This window comes from Hyaena hyaena, unplaced genomic scaffold, assembly GCF_003009895.1.
Source record: "Hyaena hyaena isolate Hyena2069 unplaced genomic scaffold, ASM300989v1 scaffold_18, whole genome shotgun sequence".
Lineage (NCBI taxonomy): Eukaryota > Metazoa > Chordata > Mammalia > Carnivora > Hyaenidae > Hyaena > Hyaena hyaena.
Genome location: NW_024080649.1, coordinates 2820499 through 2842304, shown reverse-complemented (window position 1 = coordinate 2842304; position 21806 = coordinate 2820499). Strand labels below are relative to the sequence as shown.

General features: G+C 40.2%; 1 protein-coding gene and 1 non-coding gene across 5 annotated transcripts in view; both read right to left on the bottom strand.

Moving 5' to 3' along the window:
• Nucleotides 1-850: 850 nt before the first annotated feature.
• UTP4 (UTP4 small subunit processome component) overlaps nt 851-21806 on the bottom strand; it is a 31188-nt gene continuing 10232 nt past the window's right edge. For all 4 annotated transcript variants that reach the window (XM_039222271.1, XM_039222265.1, XM_039222256.1 and 1 more), the window contains exons 6-17: nt 20737-20948; nt 14822-14993; nt 14382-14473; nt 13092-13188; nt 12280-12344; nt 10115-10237; nt 9580-9736; nt 7454-7560; nt 6367-6462; nt 3899-4084; nt 2323-2433; nt 851-1052 (exon numbers count right to left, since the gene is read on the bottom strand). In XM_039222271.1, coding sequence (XP_039078202.1) covers nt 936-1052; nt 2323-2433; nt 3899-4084; nt 6367-6462; nt 7454-7560; nt 9580-9736; nt 10115-10237; nt 12280-12344; nt 13092-13188; nt 14382-14473; nt 14822-14993; nt 20737-20948 — 1535 coding nt within the window. In that variant the 3' untranslated portion in view covers nt 851-935. The remainder of the gene's footprint in view (nt 1053-2322; nt 2434-3898; nt 4085-6366; nt 6463-7453; nt 7561-9579; nt 9737-10114; nt 10238-12279; nt 12345-13091; nt 13189-14381; nt 14474-14821; nt 14994-20736; nt 20949-21806) is intronic.
• Nucleotides 16735-16819, bottom strand: TRNAR-UCG. Its single transcript has one exon. It is a non-coding gene; the product is annotated as a tRNA-Arg (tRNA).

Genomic DNA, 21806 nt, shown 5'->3' with positions numbered 1-21806 from the left:
TTAATCTTTGAAACTGACACATTATATATTATATATATACACATATATAATACATAAAATATACAGCATATTCTATTATGTATATAACACATATATGTATACATATATATGTGCATATTTATCAGGTGAAAGATGGTTAATGAAATTGGTATCCCAAAGCCTGATTTTTTCCATTATTATTATTATTTTTTTTTGAGAGAGAGAGCAAGAGAGAGTGGGAGACGGGCAGGGGGGTGAGGTGGTGGGGAAGGACAGAGGATCCGAAGTGGGCTGTGTTGACAGCAGACAGCCCAATGTGGGGCTCCAACCCACAAACTGCAAGACCGTGACCTGAACTGAAGTAGGATGCTTAATTGACTGAGTGACCGGGGCACCCCTGATTGTTTTTCCCTTTAAATAAAATAAACAGCTGACTGCCAGAGGCCAAAGGCATCCGTTTTTGAGATGGAGCACTGCAGTTAAAATTCTTCCTTGAAACATAAGGCTGATTATCACCAGTGCTAGTTAAGCTATCTTGAGCAAACAAGCATAGCTCCCCTGCCCTCTAGGGCAATGCTGGGCAGGTCCCCACACCTCTGCACTGGCTGCAGGCAGGAGGCTGGCAGACAGTGAAGGTCATCAGCCCTCTGAAGCCTCAGGCATGTGTTAGGGAAGAGAAGATAAGAACCATCTTTTTTGCTCTGAGATTGTGGTCTAAAGAACAAAGAGGACAGTGAAAAAGTTGGACGAAGTTGTAGCTGCTTAGAACATTATCCCAACTACAAGTACCTTGGAATTTCCACTTACTTGAGTCAATGAAGGGAAATTACTGTCCATTATTTTGGAAGATAACATTCATAATGACTAGTCCTAAAGAATAACTTTGCTTTATTATCATGATTTGTGAAAACAAACAGGGCAGACAGTTCGAGGAAGGACACAGATCGTGCCCTAGTCTAGGTCCCAAATTTCTTCTTTTTGATGGGTGGTGGGAGCTGAGCGATGATGTCATCCAGAGGCCGTTCTACTGCCACCAGTGTTCTTTCATCCAAAAGATCCATGAAGAGCAGAGGCTGTAGAGAGATGATAATGACTCTACCAGGAGTTAGGCACCAGGGCTAGTCCTGAACAAACTAGAGATAAAAGGTCAGCCTCTTTCAAGGCTGGAGTAATCAAAATCTCTGACAATCCTTCCTGCCTTAGGACTCAAAATGGTTGGTAAAGTTGGGGGCTTTATGTTTTTATTTTTGATTTTTTAAAAGTAATCTCTATACCCAATGTGCGGTTCTGACTCACGGCCTCGAGATCAAGAGTCATATATGCTCTTCTGAGTGTGCTAGCTAGGCACCCCAAGGTTGAGAACTTTTAACTGAATTCACTAAAAATAAAAGATTTCAACAAGATTTTTCATGTTTTTGTATATAGAACATCTGTTCCATAATGTCTTAGGAATCAAGACACTGACTGCTTTGGAGCCTAGATTCTTGGCAAACAGCAAGTTACAAATGAATCAAGAAATTAATCATACTTAAATAATTTACAGATGTCCCTCTTAAAAAAAATTCTTGCAGACCCTGGAGAAAATGTTCCAGGACACCCAAGGAACTCTAATCTGAGAAGCATGAAAATGGAACTTTGGAGCTGGCACAAGCAGCTGTAGTATCATAAGTTCAATGAATATCTGTTTCATATACAACGAAAAGCTTAGCCCAGAAAGGAAAAGTCACAACGAGTTCAATGACTTCCATTTGCCTGAAATTTATCTTGAGGAACATTCTCCACTTTGAAGTCACATTAAAAAAAAAGAAGCAATCTTTCAAGGCCAGTTTTTTTTTTTTTTTTTTTAAAGATTTTTATTTATTTCCAGGAGAGAGAGAGAAAGACAGCGTGAGCAGGGGGAAGGTCAGAGAGAGAGGGAGTCACAGACTGAAACAGGCTCCAGGCTCCGAGCTGGCAGTCAGCACAGAGCCCGACGCGGGGCTCGAACCCACCAACCGCGAGATCATGACCTAAGCGAAAGTCGGACGCCCAACCGACTAAGCCATCCAGGCGGCCCTCAAGGCCAGTTTTAAACACAAAAACACCACTGAAAATCCAATATAATTTCTCACTACCTATGTATTTCGTTTTGGGGAAGTATGATGTGCATGCCTCTAATCACCTCAAGGATAATGAAAATACAAACATATGGAACAGATATCCTCAGAAAGGTACCTGTCTCCCCAAAACCAGGTACTCTGCATATAAAATGAGGGAGCTCTTGTCTGTATAATGTGGAGCTTATTACATTTTGATAATATCACAAAGAAGCAACCGTCTAGAATATAATGCAAGATGTTTTACCTTATATATCTTAGACATTTTAAAGGCATGGGCGGTACGCCTCCTGATGACATCTGATTCGTTCGTGGGAGGAAGAGGATTGTAGAGTAAGGTTTTGTCATTTGGAAGAGGCTAAAAAGACAAAGACATACTGTTTAAATTGTTATTTTTATTGGGCTTCTACAGAACAAAGGACTACAGTGATTTTTCAGGCAAACACCACCTTCTAACCATCATATTAGACATTTACTATCTCCCTGGCTCTCCTTACTTCAGTAAGAAAGCTGTAGCCACTCTTCCAGCTATACTGTAAAGGGTGGGAGTATGAAGCAAAGAGCGTGGTACTCTATTCCAGCAAGATCAAATGGCCCAGATGGGGCTTCTGGCCAGTCTTGTCAGTAACACTTTGTGAGACAGGAACAAACTGGCATCTGCAGGAGCTCAGCCCATTCAGGGTCTGCTTTCTAGACTCTTCCTCCAACCAGATCACGGACAGGCCAAGTGACTAAATTTCTCCCCAGGCCAAAACCAAAACACCAACCACCCCCACTGATGTCACTGACACCTCAAGAGATGGCCTCTGGCCAAGCAAGTGATATTTCATCTCTGACTTCCTTGGGAAATAGCTCTGCCCAGCATGAGGAAGTGATGGACTTATCACCAATGCTTGACAAAAAAATATGGACAGCCCTGGGCTGAGTTACAAAGAGGCAAATGAGTGGGAGAGGCCCTTCCTGTATCACTCATCCTGCAGAAGGCACTTGTCAGCCAGCTCTGTTTCCCACGCCCAGAGGACACAGGGTCCACGAGATGAGTTCCAGTGACACATCATGCACACCTCCTTGAGAGCATCTGCTGCTTTCCCCAGGGTTCCTTCCACCCCCACCTTTACAGATACACCAAAACACTGTTAATGGTAACCTAAGCCTAAAGTGCATTACAGGCATGGCCACAGCTCATGGTGCTCCTAGAAATTATTAAGTATCTGCCCAGAGAAGACATATAAATTTGGGGTGAATCAAAATAGCAGCCAGCAGAGGCTGGAAACTAGAACTGAAAATGCTCACATCCCACCTACATCATAGCCATGAAGAAAAGAATTTTCCTGGCTGGGCTTCAAGACATTAAGACCAGCTCCTCAAGATTCCAGTGTTTCAGCATATTCAGGCAAGGGGCAAAAGTGGTCAAGACCTCAGCCTGTGTCTCCTTTGATAAAACTGTGCTGTTCAGTCACCCCAGGGTACAAACGTGATTCAGCCCAATCAATGGTATTCCCCATGAGGGTTATCTTCTGAATACTGACGTAATCACATTTCTACTTAAGTTTGTATGTTCACAGGCAAAGCAGAGAAATGGTCAAAATCAGCAAAAACCAGTACACAAGGGCCTCTCCCTACCCTGGGAGCCTCAAAGGCCTGGGAATGAAAATAAAGAAATCTGCAAAACAAAAGTTCCTCTCATCTAAAGAATATGTCAGAACAATTTTATTGATTTTTTCCCTCTCTTAACTCATTGTCCTTGTTGCTTTTAGAACTCTGAAAATTACTAAGTACAGAAGAATCAGTGTGAGCACAGGTAGTAGTGGTAAAGAACTCACCAGTGACTTGTCAATGATGCAGAACATATAGGCATCATGGAGAAGGATGTGCATTGGTCTCTTGGGATGAAAACTGATGTGTGTGATGGGAGTATCCCTTTGGAGCCAAAGGTAATGAAACCCTTGCTTCTGGATGGTCCGGCTCCACTCTGTATACTGTTTGTCTGGGATGCTGTACTCAAATACCTGAGGAAGGATATGATACAGAAGAAATGCAGGCTAGTACCCAGAAAACCTGGGAGAGTATCCCCCATTCCTAAACAGAAAATATTTATACAAAACCTGACTATATATATCACACTCAGCTTTATGCTTTCTACTGTTTTTAAGTAAAACATTTTTAAGGTAAACTATGGAACAGTAAACAATTAAAACAGCACAGAAAGGTTTATAATGTGGGGCGCCTGGGTGGCTCAGTCAGTTGAGTGTCTGACTTTGGCTCAGGTCATGATCTCACAGTTCATGGGTTCGAGCCCCGTGTCAGGCTCTGCTGACAGCTCAGAGCCTGGAGCCTGTTTCAGATTCTGTGTCTCCCTCTCTCTCTTACCCTACCCTGCTCACGCTCTCTCTCAGAAATGAATTAAAAAAAAAAACAAAAAAAAATTAAGAAGGGTTTATAGTGAAAGGTCACCCTGTCATCTTGACATCTCTCTTCCCCAAGAACAGTCTATTTCGTTCTTTTTAAAGTTTATTTATTTTGAGAGAGAAAAAGAGCAAGCAGGGGAGGTGGAGAGAGAATCCCAAGCAGGATGTGCACTGACAGGGCAGAGTGGGGCTCAGACCAAGAGATCATGATCTGAGCTGAAATCAAGAGTCCGACGCTTAACTGAGACACCCAGGTGCCTCAAAAGCAGCCTATTTCTTATTTACATCTTTCCAGATATTTTATGCATACAATATACTCTATTCTGAATGTTTCATTTTTCATTTAGCATTATATCATGGAGCCTGACCCATGTCGATACCAATAACTATATCTAAATATCACTCTTGCCTCCTTAAAGAACACATTCACTTTAAAGTGTCTAAATATCTATTTAAATATTTAAATTAAATATATTAAATTTAAATATTAAATTTAAATATTTAAAGTGTCTAAATATCAAGAGTGATATCTGAATATCACTCTTGCCCCCTGAAAGAACACATTCACTTTAAAGAACAGCCATTCACGCTTTGGATGTACCATGATTTACTTAATCTCATCTGTTTAATGGGCACTTAATTTATTTCCAATCTTTCACTACTGCAAACAAGGCTACAATGATGATCTCGATATCAATGTCTTTTTGCACAACTCAAGGTTTATATCTATAGGAAGAACTTTTAGAATGGGAACTTCTGAATCAAAGGTTATGTGGATTTAAGTTTTTTTTTTTTTACATATCTCAACATGTCTTCCCAGCACTATGTATTATCGACTTTACTGATCTCTGCTAATCTAACAGATACAAAAAATTTCTCACTAGCTTTAATAACTGAAGCCCTTAAGGGACCACTGCCAGGAAAAGGGATCAGGTGGACATTATGTGTAACAAAGACAAGCATGTGGCTTCACTAATCTTTCAGACTCTGGTCAAGGACAAAAACCCAGAAAACTGAAATGAGAGGTTTCATTTTCTAAATAGAACACACACGTATGTGCATGTATGAGATCATACTTAATCTTTCCAATAGCTCAGTGAGGAAGGTATTATGCCTGTTTTACGGATAAGGATATATAAGTATTGATCATTTCACAATGTGTTCTGTAACTCAAATATTTAAAAATTTTTTTTAAATCTTTATTTATTTTTGAAAGAAAGAGACACAGAGTACAAGCAGGAGAGGAACAGAGAGAGGGAGACAATCTGAAGTAGGCTCCAGGTTCTGAGCTGTCAGCACAAAACCTGACACGGGGCTTGAACTCACAAACCACGAGTTCATGACCTGAGCAGAAGTTGGATGCTCAATGGACTGAGCCACCAAGGTGCCCCGTAACTCAGATATTTTAAAGATCTTCTTACAATTTGGTATGGAAAAAAGCAGTAGGCTATGCACTCATTTTGGCAAGTCTGTTCTAGATAACAGACTTCACTATGGCCTGATTTCATTATTTCAAAACTGAAGGTGAAATACATGATCTTTTAGTCATTTCAACGCTTAGGACCTTATTCCATCCTACACCCTGGGTCTATGTCATCTATAGTCTAAAAAAAATCAGTAAAGTGAGTACTTAAAAACTGCTCCTCCTTCCTGTACTTCTTTATAATCTCATTGCTTCACCATTCCAAAGTGCCCATCAAGCCAAAGGATATTACTGGCCTATAATGCATCCAGACTATACACGAAGTTTTACTTCATACGGGAGAAAACTACCTATATTTTATCCAGTACTTTCAAATAAAAACTCCTCCAAAATGGTCATTATCTTAGCTTCTTAGTTATTATTCAGCAGAAAGGAATTAGAAAGCTCTGGGATCTCTTACCTGCTGGTCAGAGTGAGCAATGACAAGGTTGTTGGTATTGGGGGCGATAGCCAGAGCAGTCACAGGGAAGTTATAGGCAGGTACCGTGCAGTGGAGCTGAGAACAATTAACAGACACAAAAGATAACCCTATATATCTTTTCTCAGGAAAGATTTGATGGTCTAGGTCACTTGTTTTTAAATAGCGTTCCTTAGAACTCCAAGAGTTCTATGGAAATTCCCACAAATAAACCTTAATGTTGTTTAAAATTAAAAACAAAAAAATAACACTTCCACAACTGATAGCATTTGCAGAAAACTTCAGAGTAAAGGTTTTGGTGCTCTCTCTCATCTGTATGAATTGCTCATAAAAACATCTTTGAACAAGGAATCTGTCTACACTTTAAAGGAAACTAATGCCTCGATATGGACATTATGTACAGCTGCAAGACACGTGCACCACTACACAGTGTCAGGCAAAGCTCAAAGAGCAGTACACACTCCATGCCACAATGTCATAAAGATTAAGTTATGCAGTTAATAGACAAAATCACACTAAATGTTGCAGTTTGGTATCATTCTATAACCTTTTGATGCTTACTGCAAGTTGTGGGTAGTTCTTAACTGATTTTTATAATGAAGATGAAAACCTGTAAGGGATCATTAGTAATTCAATGTGTGAACTGTCAACAAGGTCATTACTGATTAATGGAAAAGTACTTTCCTGTTATTCCTCTGTCAAACTTCTGTTTAATTTAAAAATACCTTGAGATTATGAGGCAAGCTGTTAAAAGAAAGTGTTACTATCTGCAACTATTCATCCAGGTAAATCAGAATTTTCCTCACCATAAGATAGAAATAACCTGGATATGAATTCATCATCCACAAATCCTTGATTTCAAAATTTTGTACAAGAGTGTTTTCACTGTTCAACTGATTGACTTTAATGTTGCAGATTATGATTTTGGGCTCCAAACAAATAAAACAGGGAAAATTCTTAGTTTAAAAAAAAAGGTCTGGTCATTTCCCAGGTCATACCAATTTGCCTTGAGTCTTTTAACTGCACGGCTAACTTCCTCCTGTTTCCTACTACTAAAACCTATGCTTACCTTTAGATGTTTTATGTTGTACACATGGACTCCAGCACTGGTACCTGATGCAGCTAGCCAATTCCCATCTGGACTGACTGCCAAAAGACACATGGATTCCACTGTCCCTATGCAGAAAGAACAACAATTAATCTCTGAATTCTGTGTCCACAGCCAGCCCTGGGCTGAATATGGTGCCAAATGTCAATTAAGACTTTTATTTATTTATTTTATTATTTATTATTTTTTTAAGAGGGAGAAATTCTTTTTAAGTTTATTTTTGAGATAGAGTGCAAGTGAGACAGGAGCAGTGAGCGAGGGAGAGAAAGAATCCCAGGCAGGCTCTGCACTGCCTGTGCAGAGCCGGATGTGGGGCTCCAATTCACAAACCATGAGATCATGACCTGAGCCGAAGTTAGGCGTTTAACTGACTGAGCCACCAAGGCGCCCCAAAACTTTTAAATCACAACTGGATAACTTCTTGATAGTTTTGCAAATAAGTCCTACATATTAGTTTACTATTTTCATTTAATTAGCCATCCTTCATGTAAAGAGGAGCCAGAGATAAATCTGAAGGCGTCACTTGCTCAAGCCTGAGTGAGACACTGTCCACTACAGAAATGGAGAATCAAGACAACAGCTACCTAAAGTCTGTATTTTAATTGTTTCAAACTCCTTTCCTACCAGATGGTTTTTGAAATATGTTTTTTAGTGTTTATTTTTGAGAGAAAGAGAGAGCATGGGAGGGTCAGAGAGAGAGGGAGACACAGAATCTGAAACAGGCTCTAGGCTCTGAGCTGTCAGCACAGAGCCTGACACAGGGCTCGAACTCACGAACCATGAGATTAATGACCTGAGCCAAAGTCGGACACTTAACCGACTGAGCCACCCAGGTGCCCCATACCAAACGATTTTTAATCAAAGCTAAGGACAAACAGCAAGCTCAAAAGGCTTGACGCGTTATCTTTAATTTATTGGGTACCTGCTGTATATTTAACACTAAGGGAGCATGGGCACATATGAGCCATCTTTGTCATCAAGGGATTTTAAACCAATCTGGCAAAATGACGACTCGTGGGTTAAAAATCAAACAGTGATGTTATATGCCAAAATATGTGCTGCATACAACACCCCCAAAGGATGAAAAAGCTTTATAACAAGATATAAACCAGATACTAAAGAATGGTTGAAGTGGGTAGAAAAGGATGGAGAACAACATGAGCTAAGTGACAAGCACTGGAATACACAGGTTTGAGGGCTGTGAAGAAACCAGCTTGACTATAAGAGGACAAAAGATGGAAGAACAACAAATAAAGTAATATCTATAATGCAGAGCCTAATTTTAAGGGATGCTAAATGCAAAATACAGAGTTTAAGTTTGTTTTTTTTTTCTTTTTTAAATATTTTATTTATTTCTCAGAGAGAGAGACAGACAGCGTGAGCAGGGGAGGGTCAGAGAGAGAGGGAGACACAGAATTTGAAACAGACTCCAGGCTCTGAGCTAGCTGTCAGCACAAAGCCCAATGCGGTACTCGAACCCAAGAACCATGAGATCATGACCTGAGCCGAAGTCAGACGCTTAACCAACTGAGCCACCCAGGCACCCCTAGAGTCTAAGTTTTTTAATAATAACATATACAGAGACTCAAAATACACTGTCATTTATTTTGTGCTGATAGCTCAGAGTCCGGAGCCTGCTTCAGATTCTGTGTTTCTCTCTCTCTGCCCCTTCCCCACTCACACTCTCTCTCCTTTAAAACTAAATGAACATTTAAAAAATTAAAACAAACAAATAAATACACCAAAATATTAATGGCAGTTATTTCTGGGTGTCAGGATTATAGCTGATTTTAACTTCCTTCTTGCTTTGCTAACAAAACTCTAAGAAGGGTGATGAAATTTCTGGCCCCAAATAAGGAATCAAAAATCCAGTGAGAAAAGAGTAGGTGTAAGGAACATTTCAGATCTTATCAAGCGTTTTCACGTGCCAGATACCTCCTCCTACTTTAAACTGCAAACATGTGAGTATTTACAGGGTGGAAAAGAGCATTAGAGAGCCCCAACAATGAATGAGGTTTAAAAGGAAAAAAAAAAATGATACATCAGAGACTGACAACTGTCTCCTTGGCCAGTTACCAAGTTCCCACCTGACTGAGGTTGGAAAGTATGCAGGTGCTTGAAGCTTCCTTCCAATAGCCGAATGATATGCAGAGACCCTTGATTTGATGCCACAAAGAGCTTTGTTGAATCTTCAGAAAACAAAATCTGAAGGGCAGAGCGAAGGAATGCTGGCATTTTGGAAACCTTGGGGTGAACCACAGTAAAAACCAGTAAGAGAGAGAAGATCTAGAATCCATCAAAAATAATCACAGCCAAGCTGAAATGACATTAATGCTTCCTTTAGCTACGGAAGCCAACTGATCACAGAACACTAACCTGCCCAGTGTAACCTTTTCATCCCCCCTTTCATCTCTTCAAAAGTCTAAGCTTTATTGCCACTTTCTAGCATTTCCCTATGTCTCCAAAAACATAATCAATTCAAAATGGAAATAAAATGCTGTTTTGTAACAGGTATCCCCAAATAACTTTTCATGATTCACATCCAGTATGTTCTACTTCACACAAAAATCACACACTTAAGTGATTTTTTCTTGTTCAACCAGACAGTGGGTTATCACTTACCCTTTGGAGGCTTAAGTTGTCATTTTCATAATTCAACCGATAAAGAAAAAAACGAGAAGTTGTAGAATAGGCTATCCAACTTCCGCAAGGGGAGATACAGCTGCAAATAATGTTCTCAGGACCCTGGCAATGTTAGGAATCAGGATGAATATTCACAAAAAAATTCATTATGTCAAGGATCACTATGACACAAATCCTCAAGCTATTGCCACTCTAGACATAACCACAAACATCTACACATAATCTTGACACTCATATGCTATGTGTCACTAGGATTATTTCAGAGGTACAGCCCCTGAACGGTGTGGCTTGATTTCCAAAAACAAGAACAGAGGTCTATGAATATTGCAAACTTATCTCAGCCCTTTGTGTATATTTAAAATTTTTTTTAATGTTTTATTTTTTTTTAATTTTTTTTAATTCTTTTTTTTTTTTTAATGTTTTATTTATTTCTAGGAGAGAGAGAGAGACAGCGTGAGCAGGGGAGGGTCAGAGAGAGAGGGAGTCACAGACTCCGAAACAGGCTCCAGGCTCTGAGCTGGCAGTCAGCACAGAGCCCGACGCGGGGCTCGAACCCACAAAGCGCGAGATCATGACCTAAGTGAAAGTTGGACGCTTAACCAACTAAGCCACCCAGGCGCCCCCCTTTTTTTTTTTTTTTGAAAGACACAGCATGAGCAGGGAAGGGTCAGAGAGAGAGGGAGATGCAGAATCAGAAGCAAGCTCCAGGATCTGCGCTAGCTGTCAGCACAGAGCCCAATGTGGGGCTTGAACCCACGAACCGTGAGATCATGACCTGAGCTGAAGTCAGACGCTCAACCAACGGAGCCACCCAGGCCTTTGTGTACCTTAAAGATAGCTTCATACTAAATCCTAACTAGAAATGTGAGAAAATAAAGCATTTAGAACAGTAAGCCTTTCAAGGTCAGGTGACTTGGAATACTAGTTTTCTGGGTTTTGTTTCATTTTGTTTATGATACCTGCCTAATAACCTATAAGAAATAATAAGCAAAATAAATCTGAACAATAAAGGAAAAGTTCAATGTAACGTTTACATAATTTGAAAAACTCACAAAGTATCTAAATATATGTATGTATGTATGCATACATATACACACATACACTCTGTCACACAGAAAAATACCTGGAAGAAGATACAGCTAATTAATTAATTATTCTAGGAGAGTGGCCAAGAATTTTAAGAGGCACTCAAGAATATAATCTATGAATAGCATATGAATTTTTTATAGTAAACTTGTATTTACAAATATTTGTGTAATTAAAGTAAGGATATTTAGGGGCACCTGGCTGGCTCTGGCTCAGTTGGAAGAGTATGTGATTTTTTTTTTTTTTTTTTTTTTTTTTTAAATTTTTTTTAATTTTTTTTTTTTTTATTTTTATTTTTTTAGAAGAGTATGTGATTCTTGATCTCAGGGTCATGAGATCAAGCTCCATGTTGGGTACAGAGATTACTAAAAAAAAATAAAACTTAAAGAAAAAAAAGACATTTAAAAGGAAATCACAAAGCAGTCTGCAAGTTATATTATATTCTCATTACTGTAGAAAGAAAGGATATACACACGCACACATGGGTGAAAATTTTTTTTGGAAGGAAATGTAAGAAACTATTGGCAGTGATTATCTCTGGGGAGTGGGACCAGAATTCGGGTAACAAGGAGGCTTATTTTTCACTGTATACTCTAACCATTTCAATTTTATAAAAATATACAAGTTATTTGCATAATAATAACAAAAAAATCCCCACACCAATAAATTCTGAATGTCTTATTTTTTAATGTTTATTTATTTATTGAGAGCGAGCGAGAGAGGTACAGAGTGCAAACGGGGAGAGGCAGAGAGAGAGGGAAACACAGAATCCAAAATGGGCTCCAGGCTCTGAGCAGTCAGCACAGAGCCTGATGCAGGGCTCGAACCCAAAAACCGTGAGATCATGACCTGAGCAGAAGTCGGACACTTAACCGACTGAGCCACACAGGCGCCCCTCTGAATGCCTTACTTATATTCATAGGAAACCTAGTTCTGTTACATAGTACTTCATTCAAATAATTGAAGATTTTATAGTTTTATGCTGTCAACTAAGTAGCCCTCAAAATTCAGAATGAGAAAACTTTCAGAGTCTGAACACACAGTTAAAACTTCTTTACCTTTGTCTTGAGGTGCAGCAAATGATCTGCATCTTTAGAAAGTGGAAGGGTATCCCCATTTTTTCCTGGAACAAGAAATTTCCCTGAGTTTTTCTTCTCAAAGAAATGTTATTAGTACATTTTTCTTCTAAAAAGTCATTCCTGGGTAGAATGAAATCTCTACCACTGGAAATAAAAATGTCTGAGATAGTAAATGGAGTTTTCTGGCTTTAAATAAAGAGGAAAGCAGTGAGTACTTTCTTAGCTTCTACTTAGGCACCTCAGATGTGGCCCATGGTATATCACTAATTCTCTGAAGGTACAACATACAGTGAGGCATTAAGGTGGGTGGGAGTGGGGTTTATGTGGCCTCAACTTCATTTGCTCATTTTGGAACCTAAACCAAAAGCCTCTAATTTACTATAAAAGAACAGAACCCAAACATTTTCTCAACAGGTCATACAAAAGGTCACTAGGCTATAATACCAGTAAGATCCATGTGACCTTCTTTTCCATGCAGGGCTGTCACCACCCAATACTAAATCTTGTCATTTTCAGCAGCCTGTTTTGCTCCCAGGGCAACCCTCACCTCCACTATACTCTGCAGAGCACCTTACAGAATCCTAAACTTTTAGGATATGACCCAGTAACCCGCTAACGATTCTAACAGTCTGAAGAACTCCTTTGCTCTGTCCCATGGGTATGAAAACCTTAAGTTGCTAAAGACAGAAAAAACTACTTCCATTTTTCCACAAGCAGAATTTCAACTACAATTCTAATCCCTTGCTTCTCTCTCCAGTCCTTTTAGTGGGAAAGAATTTCTTCCACTGTACCTGTTGCTACTGTAGATCCCAGTCGCCAAAGTTCCAAGTGATGAGCAAACTGGAAAAGGAGAAGGTGCCTCTTTTTTGAACAGGAAATGAGACGTCGCTGTATCCAAGAATTGAAAAATAATAAATAAGCAGGGTTATTTACTGCCTCAGTACTAGATACAGCAGCAACATCCTTGCACATTTTTTACTGATGAAATCCAACTATTTCACAAAAATGTCCTCAGTACTACCATATGCCAGCGCTGTCCTAGGGCCTAAGCGCATAAAGATAAATAAAAACACAGCTACTGCCCTCAAGCTTGTAGTCTAAAAGGGTTGACAAAGAATTAAACAGGCAGTTGCACCAAGTGTGTTAAGAATATTAATAGGGCTAAGCATAGCATGTAATGACAAAAAGTAGAAAGGATATCTAACCTGGCCTCATAAAGCTAAGACCCCAGATGAGGTTCATTAGTAAAGACAAATCAGGCAAAAAAAAAGGTAGGGCACGACATTCTAAGCAGAGGGATACCATGTGGAATAGCTCAAAGGTAAGAGAGCATTACAGAGAATAAAAAGTCTTTCAGCACACTAAACTGGGTGGGGGTGGGGATGAGGTACAGCATGTGTTTGACAGGAGAGGGGAGAGAAGATGCTCGAGGACCAGGGCCAGACCAAGACAGGTTTCAGAAGCCATGCTAAGGAATTAGGTCTTTATCCTGAAGCACCAGCCAAAGGTTTTTAAGCATGGAATGATGAGCAAAGCTGTTTTTGAACGGATCAATGGACAACAGGCTGAAATGGCACAAATGGAAATAAAAGATCATTAGCAGGTGAATCCAGTTGAGAAAAGACACTGATTCAAACCAGGATAACGGCAGTGTAGATAAAGAGAAATGACTAGATTCACAAGACAATGAGAAGGTAGAAGGTTTACTGGTTGAATGGAACGTAGAAGCAAGTAGCAGAGAGAAGGGTTTCTAACTTGGGAAGATGTCCTTTTACCTAGAAAGGAACACTGGAGGCCTGGGTTTTCATGCTCCCACCCAGAACAGAGTTCAGCCTTAAAAACAAGCAAAAACAAAAAAAACCCCACAAAACTCCCCTAAACCACAACTATTTGGAAGAGGGAATGAAAGGGAACTAGGAGTGTTGCTATACATCTCTTGGCCCCTGTAAATGTTTTTACAGGACGCTTACAAACAGAAGAACGAAGAAGGCAGGTAACTACACAAGTCCTATAGATGTGCCCAGGAAGCGTAAGCTGTACTCAAGACAGAGGAACAGTGGGGGCTAGGGGACAGTACTTACGTGGGGAAAAGTGATTTTTCGGAGAGCAGCATCGTAATTCTTAACCTCCACCTTCTCCATGAGAGGACGAATTACTAAGTGGGTGTCAGTGCCTGAGGTGGGAGTGGGAAGAGAATGGAAGGCAGCAAAATTAGGAAAAGTCCCATGTGGAGCGTCTGGGTGGCTCAGTCGGTTGGGTGTCCAACTTCAGTTCAGGTCACGATCACACGGTTTGTGGGTTCGAGTCCCGCTTTGGGCTCTGTGCTGACAGCTAGCTCAGAGCCTGGAGCCTGTTTCAGATTGTGTTTCCCTCTCTCTCTGACCCTCCCCTGCTCACGCTGTCTCTCTCTCTCTCTCAGAAATAAATAAAAAACATTAAAGAAAGTAAAAAAAAAAAAAATTCCCATGTGAAAATAACCAGAGCTGGTTAAAGCAGCAGCCTGGCAGAGAGTGCAACCTACCTCCAGATATCAGTGCCGTCGGGCTGTGGGCCACGGCTCGAACATCATGTGTGTGATGCTGGAATGGCTTCGTCCGCACCCACTGCTTCTCACTGCTGTTGGAAGTCACAGAGACCAGCTGAAAATGGAATACTGTCCCCTCGGCTGTGCCCACCACGAAACTGTCTTCTTGCTGAGAAATTAAATCATTAGGGAGGTACATTTGAGCAAAATAGGGCCCAGTTTGAAAAATGTTCCTGAGGTTTTCTGTCTGCACAGCTTAGGGGAAAACCTATGCCCAAAACTGGAAGGTAGATTATGGGGTTTATTTACTCCAGAAGCTGACAATTCCATTAGAGGAACAAGCTCATACACAGGTAATAATGTGCCCTCTACTGACAAAATTAACAATGTGTACCTCAAACGGTCACAGTGCTTTCAAATACACAAACTAGACCTCATTAAAAGAACAACAAAACAGATCACCTAGGAGTAAATATAATAGTAATAAAAACATATCATCAAAAAATTTGGAAACAAGGACTCAGATACATGTGTGCCAATGTTCATAGCAGCATTATTCACAAAAACCAAAAGATGAAAACCCAAATGCACATCAACAGATGAATAAACAAACATAATCAGTATATACATATAATGAAACATTATTCAGCCTTAAATAGAGATGAAAATTCTGGTAATGATATTAACATGGATGAACTTTGAAAACATTATGCTAGGTACAATAACCCAGACCAAAAAAACAAAACAAAACAATTATTATATGATTCCATTTAAATTGGGTACCCAGAATACAAATTCACAGGGATAGAGAGTAGAATAAAGAATAAAAGGGCCTGGGAAAAGGGAGAAAAAAGGAGTTATTTTTTTATTGGTACAGTTTCTGTGTGATAAAAAAGTTCTGAAAATGGACAGAGGTGATGGCTGCACAACACTGTGAACGTACTTAATGTCACTGAATTATACTTAAAAATGGTTAAAATGGCCTATTGTCTGTTATGTACATAAATGCTTTTTTTAAAAAGTACTGGGAATATTGGAAGAAAAATTGCAAAACTGTAGTCAAAACTCTGAAGCTCACTGCCTTCTTTTCAGGGATGAAGAGAGGGTGGGCTGAGGAGGGAGGCAAGTAGCCTGGTGAGTATCACACAAAGACCCAAGTGCCTGGTCCTCAGTTTTAGGCTCTCTCTTACCAGGATGTTGAATACTGTGATTTGTGTTCTTCTTAAAAGGTCTCAGTATGTCCACAACTTTTAAAATTCCTCTATTCGCTCAAAACTGTTCTCATCTTAACTCCAGTTTTTAAAAATACATTTAACTTTGAGCAGGGGAAAAAAATAGGATGGATATTTGATAAGGTAGTGATAAACCTAGGAACCTGGACCAGCAGCTAACCAATCAAACAGTACCAAGACTAGGTTAGCCAGTTAAGAGAAATGAGATGTGTAAACACACATGAATACGTAGCTGGATCAACTACACACTTGCTGTGCTAAAAACTATATATACGTCATATAATCTCTAGTCCTTGAGTAACTTGCAAGGCTAAGTGGCTACTTGCCCTACGAGGAAAAACTGTGAATGACTTTGAAATGGGCATAACAAGTACTGCTATCCTTGTCTACGGAGCTCTTTGACTGTCTTGGAGCCAGTTTACAACCCTGTAAACTGTAGTACCGAGAGCAAGGCAGAACAAGTTTGCTTGATGGAATGCAACTGCTCACTGCTCTGTGAACACTGAGCCTTGCAACAATTTGTAAATTCATTTTAGTATTCTTTTTTTTTTTAAATTTTTTTACATTTATTTATTTTTGAGAGACAGAGAGAGAGAGTGTGAACAGGGGAGGGGCAGAGAGAGAAAGAGACACAGAATCTGAAGCAGGCTCCAGGCTCTGAGCTAGAGGTCAGCACAGAGCCTGACGTGGGGCTCGAACCCACGAACCGTGAGATCGTGACCTGAGCCGAAGTCAGACACTCAACCAACTGAGCCACCCAGGCGCCCCTCATTTCAGCATTCCTGATGGCCATAGAGAATTCTGTGGTTGTGAAATTGTCCTTTGAACTGCTTGTAACATCTTACTGGTTTCCTCATTAGTTAATGAGTTACAGAAAATCTCTGATATTTCCATTTCATGTTTGTATGAGTAATGGTTTTATTCCCCTTCCCCCAATCATCATTTAATAGCTCTTTACACAGGTAAGGAACTGGAATTTCAAGAGGTCTAGAGATATGACAAAGATACAAGGCCATCTGCCTTCAAAGCCTTTGCTCTGGTCACACCACACCACCTCAATCTTGTGCCAGCTCTCTTTGAGGTAATTTATAGGCACATGATGGTGAGAAGGAAAGCAAATCCGAAAGACAGCAGTTAAGTTAACCCAAACCAGCCTATCTCACCTGCTCTAAGGATACTATTTGAAAACCATTATCCAAGGAAAAGTGGAGATATTGAGCAGCTTAGGAACTCACACATTATCCTCCACATCCAACTAAACAGTTCATTTATATATAGGGGGGAGGGAGGGACAGTTTGCACAAATTCCCACCTAAACAGAGGGACCAAAAAGATAACTCTAACTCACTCCACACATCATCTTCCCCAAGTGAAATCATAAAAGAACTGAAAAGGAAAAAAGCAAAGGCCTGTCTTAGGGCACAGAGGGAACAAAGCAAGGGGAAAACTGACCTGAAAAGGGAGAGGTAAGTGTCATAATTTAATCACAGAATGACTGTTTCACACAGAAAAACAATCTCAAGACTGACCTCTAAATGAAAGCAAATCTTCCCTACAACTCTGAAGAAATCAGTACTTGCCTACTTGATAAGGGTGAAAGACATCTAAGAAGATCGAAGGACTGGGTATTTGCCACCATTCAGTCTTCACTCACTGAAAATCCATTTAAAAAAATCTACAAACAGGGGTGCCTGGGTGGCTCAGTTGGTTAAGCATCTGACTTCGGCTCAGGTCATGATCTCACGGTTCGTGGGTTTGAGCCCCACGTCAAGCTCTGTGCTGACAGCTCAGAGCCTGGAGCCTGCTTCCGATTCTGTGTCCCCCCCCTCTCTCTGACCCTCCCCTGCTCACAATGTTTTTCTCTCTCAGAAATAAATAAAAAACATTAAAAAAATTTTTTTTAAAATCTACAATCAACTGTTCTGGCAAGAAAGTGTAGTGAAGCCTTGAAGTTAGGATCAATTTCAAAAACGACATGAAAATGCCAAAACCACACTCACTATGTGCCAGGTCCTGTACTTAGCACTTTACATGCACTACCCAATTAATCCTTCCCAAACTCTATGAAGAGTTCAAAACCAAGTATGCCTTAGTCCATAGTGTGTGATGAGCATTTGGAGGGCTGGAATTTGTATAATTACATTTGTCCTCTTAAAAAAAAAAAAAAAAAGTACTACAGGTCACTGACTCTCAGGCATGTATTTGCCCACATTTAATTATCTCTAAAATCAGGATATCTTCTAGCTGTCAGCCTGTATATATGTAGTATCTTCAAATAAAGAGCAAATATCAAACATGCAGAATGGGTGGCTGGTGTAGTCAGTTGAGCTTGCAACTCTTGATCTCAGGGTCATGAGTCTGAGCCCCAAGCTGGGTGTGGACCCTACTTAAAACAGTAACAACTTTTGACTGGTTGTCAAAAACCTGAAAGAAAATATTGGGACTACAGCGGAGCATCATCTACCAACACTATGGACAGCTAGGAGGCACGTGTGGGAAACACAGACCCAGATGATGGAGGTGAATGGGGATTCAGAGTCCATCTGTGCGTGTGAAGAAGTTTTGGGAGAACCTTATTCACTTTATTTCATTCACACTTACCTTGTTATATATGCACAAGAGTAACACTATAAAAATGTATGCTTAGGTCTCAAGGAGCTCTTCAATAAGTAAAATATAAATTCTATGTTTAAAAAAGCATTGTGTTAGAGTTTATATCATAATAGTCTGTATCATACACTTACAAAATAGAAATTTTACATTTTAAAAAAAGCACTGTCATAGTTTAATTGGCAGGGCTTCTTCTTTCCCATGATAACAAAATTTTGGCATGCCTTATAATCATCTGTGCCTAACATTCAATGCAATACAGTAATTACAGGCACATGGTAAAATAAAGATCAAACAGCAAAATGGTATACAGTACAAATTAAGCCTGCCTCCTGCCTGCCGGCCCCAATTTCCCCCTTTAAAAATTACCATTAGCCTTTTTAAAAAATGTTTGCTTATTTTTGATAGAGAGAGAGAGGGAGAGGTGCAGAGAGACAGGGGGCCAGAGGATCTGAGGCGGGCTCTTCGCCGACAGCCCAGAGCCTGATGTGGGGCTGGAACTCATAAACTACATGATCATAACCTGAGCTGAAGTCAGATGCTCAAACCGACTGAGCCACCCAGGCGCCCCTACCATTAGCATTTTAAATCTTTTCAGAAATGTTGTAAGTATATATGCCAGCAAAACTACATATACAGAGAATATCAAACATACAAATATCTAATACAAAGCCTTCCTCTCCCTTTCTTAACAATGTATTTTGGTAATTGTTACATAGTAGCAAATATTCCTATCTTCCTTGGTCTTTGAAACAAGTGCATGATATTTGAGTAATTACACTTTATAACAGCACCATGATGCCTGAGTGGCTCAGTTAGTTAAGCATTTGACTTCAGCTCAGGTCATGATCTCACGGTTCATGAGTTTGAGCCCCGTGTTAGGCTCTGTACTGACAGCTCAGAGCCTGGAGTCGACTTCAGATTCCGTGTCTCCCTCTCTCTCTGTCCCTCCCCTCCTCAAAAAATAAACATTAAAAATACTTTTTAATGGCACAAAACTTAGTAATTAAGTCTTAAGTTTAATAATTACAACGATTTTGGACCAAAACTATTTTTATTTTTTAAATCTTTTTAATTTTATTTCTTTTTCTTTTTTTAAATGTTCATTCAGTTTTGAGAGAGAGAGCACTTGTACAAGCGGGGGGAGGGTCAGAGAGACAGAGGGACAGAGGATCTGAGGTGGGCTTTGTGCTGACAAAAGAGAGCCCAATGTGGGGCTCAAACCCACCAACCATGAGATTATGACCTAAGCTGAAGTTAGATGCTTAACTGACAGCCATTCACGCATGCCTCAAAACTCTACTTTAGAAATAAAAATTCTCCTGCTCCTATCAACTTGTTCTTCATTACACTTATACGTGACATCTAAATGTTTCACAGAGCTTTAAGACCCATCAAAATGGTCTCATGGAAAACCTGTTAAGTGGGATAGAAAAAATTTACAAGCAACAAAAGCAAGCATGAGCGATCTGTACACTAGATATTACATGTGCACGCTTAAAAGAGCAAATAAGCCTCAAAGTAAGACAAAGGATCTTAGTCAGCAAATCTCAAAGTCACTTTCCATGCCCCACTGCTAAAATACCCAAAGGTTTCTGATTAGGAATTCATGTTACAAAAAGGGAAGAGTCACACTTGTTTAACAAAAGTCTGCTTAAGTCTTATTGAAATAGGAAAAATTTAGTATTTTCAAAATCTCTACAAAATTATCTCTTAACTTCCCAAGATAGGAAGCAGGAGAAGAATTGAACAAAGAGAGGAAAACAGCACCTCTCAAGATTCTTCTAGGATATTTGTGGCCTATCTAAATCAGACTGGATTAATTGTATGTGGGGAGTGTCTGAAGAAAACCTCTCTGCTAACTAATCTAGAGAATATTCTCTAACTAGTTTTTAGGAGATTAAGAGGGTTCAAACAGATTACCTGGGTTTCAGATGCATTTTCCTAAACTCGTCTTCCTCCAATGCAACACTGAGGATTAGGGAACGCCGTGTCACATTACTGATATGGGCCTTCTCTACTCATCCCCCAGGTGGTATAGGAACTGTTCAAAGCAGGGACCATACTCACATCAGATACGGCAATAGACTGCACATCAGCATTTGCAATGAGATGGTTCTTCACCAGTGTCCCAGTGGCTGAGTCCCAGAACTGCACCTTCCCAGCAGAGTCCACACTTATGACAGTGCCATCAGACAAAAAGGCCACGCCCCATATGATACACTTCCGCTTAGACACACCCATATACTGCCTATCCACCAGCATCTTATGAACAGCGCTCCCTGAAAAATAAGAAAAGCCCAAATTTGAATGGTACTTACTCCTTTTGTCTTCAAAACCCGCCTGTGGCAGCCATCTATTAAGTCAGCTGCCTGAGCACATACCACAAACAGCCAGTAAACAGTAGTTATAGTAGTTATGGTGAACTCAGTCTCAGAACCGAAATGGTTACCTAAACATTGTGGGGGAGGGGTGGGAGAGATAGCAGGAGACAGAAATTTGCAGGGCAGGGGAGAAGTGAAATGGAAAGAGACATTCGAGACTTCACTTAAAATTGCCTAACTGCAGTGCATGTGACACTGGCTCTTTTCTAAAACCCTACAGAAAGGGGGAGAATAAAACAGTTGACAAAATTTGGAGAATTAAAAAAGCAAATGTGGAATGGTAACTGACACAGCAGAGTCCTAAAAGTAGTATGTCCCAAGTCAACAGTGGGAAAAACCAAGAAGCCACTTGACTTATACCATGAAATTCTCAGAAGACGTGGGAACTGCTGACCCCCAAAACTCTGGAAACAGAAGTCAAAGTGCAACTAAACGAGAAATTAGGTTGAAACTAAGCTTATGAAACTTAAACATCCTTCAGATACCTATCCCCTAACTAAAAGACCAGGCAACTTCCCAACTCCACCTCAAACAAAACTGGAGACTTACGGGGCGCCTGGGTGGCTTAGTCGGTTAAGCGTCCGACTTTCGCTTGGGTCGTGATCTCGCGGTTCGTGGGTTCAAGCCCCGCGTCGGGCTCTGTGCTGACTGCCAGCTCAGAGCCTGGAGCCTGTTTCAGTCTGTGACTCCCTCTCTCTCTGACCCTCCCCTGCTCACGCTGTCTCTCTCTCTCTTTCCTAGAAATAAATAAAACAT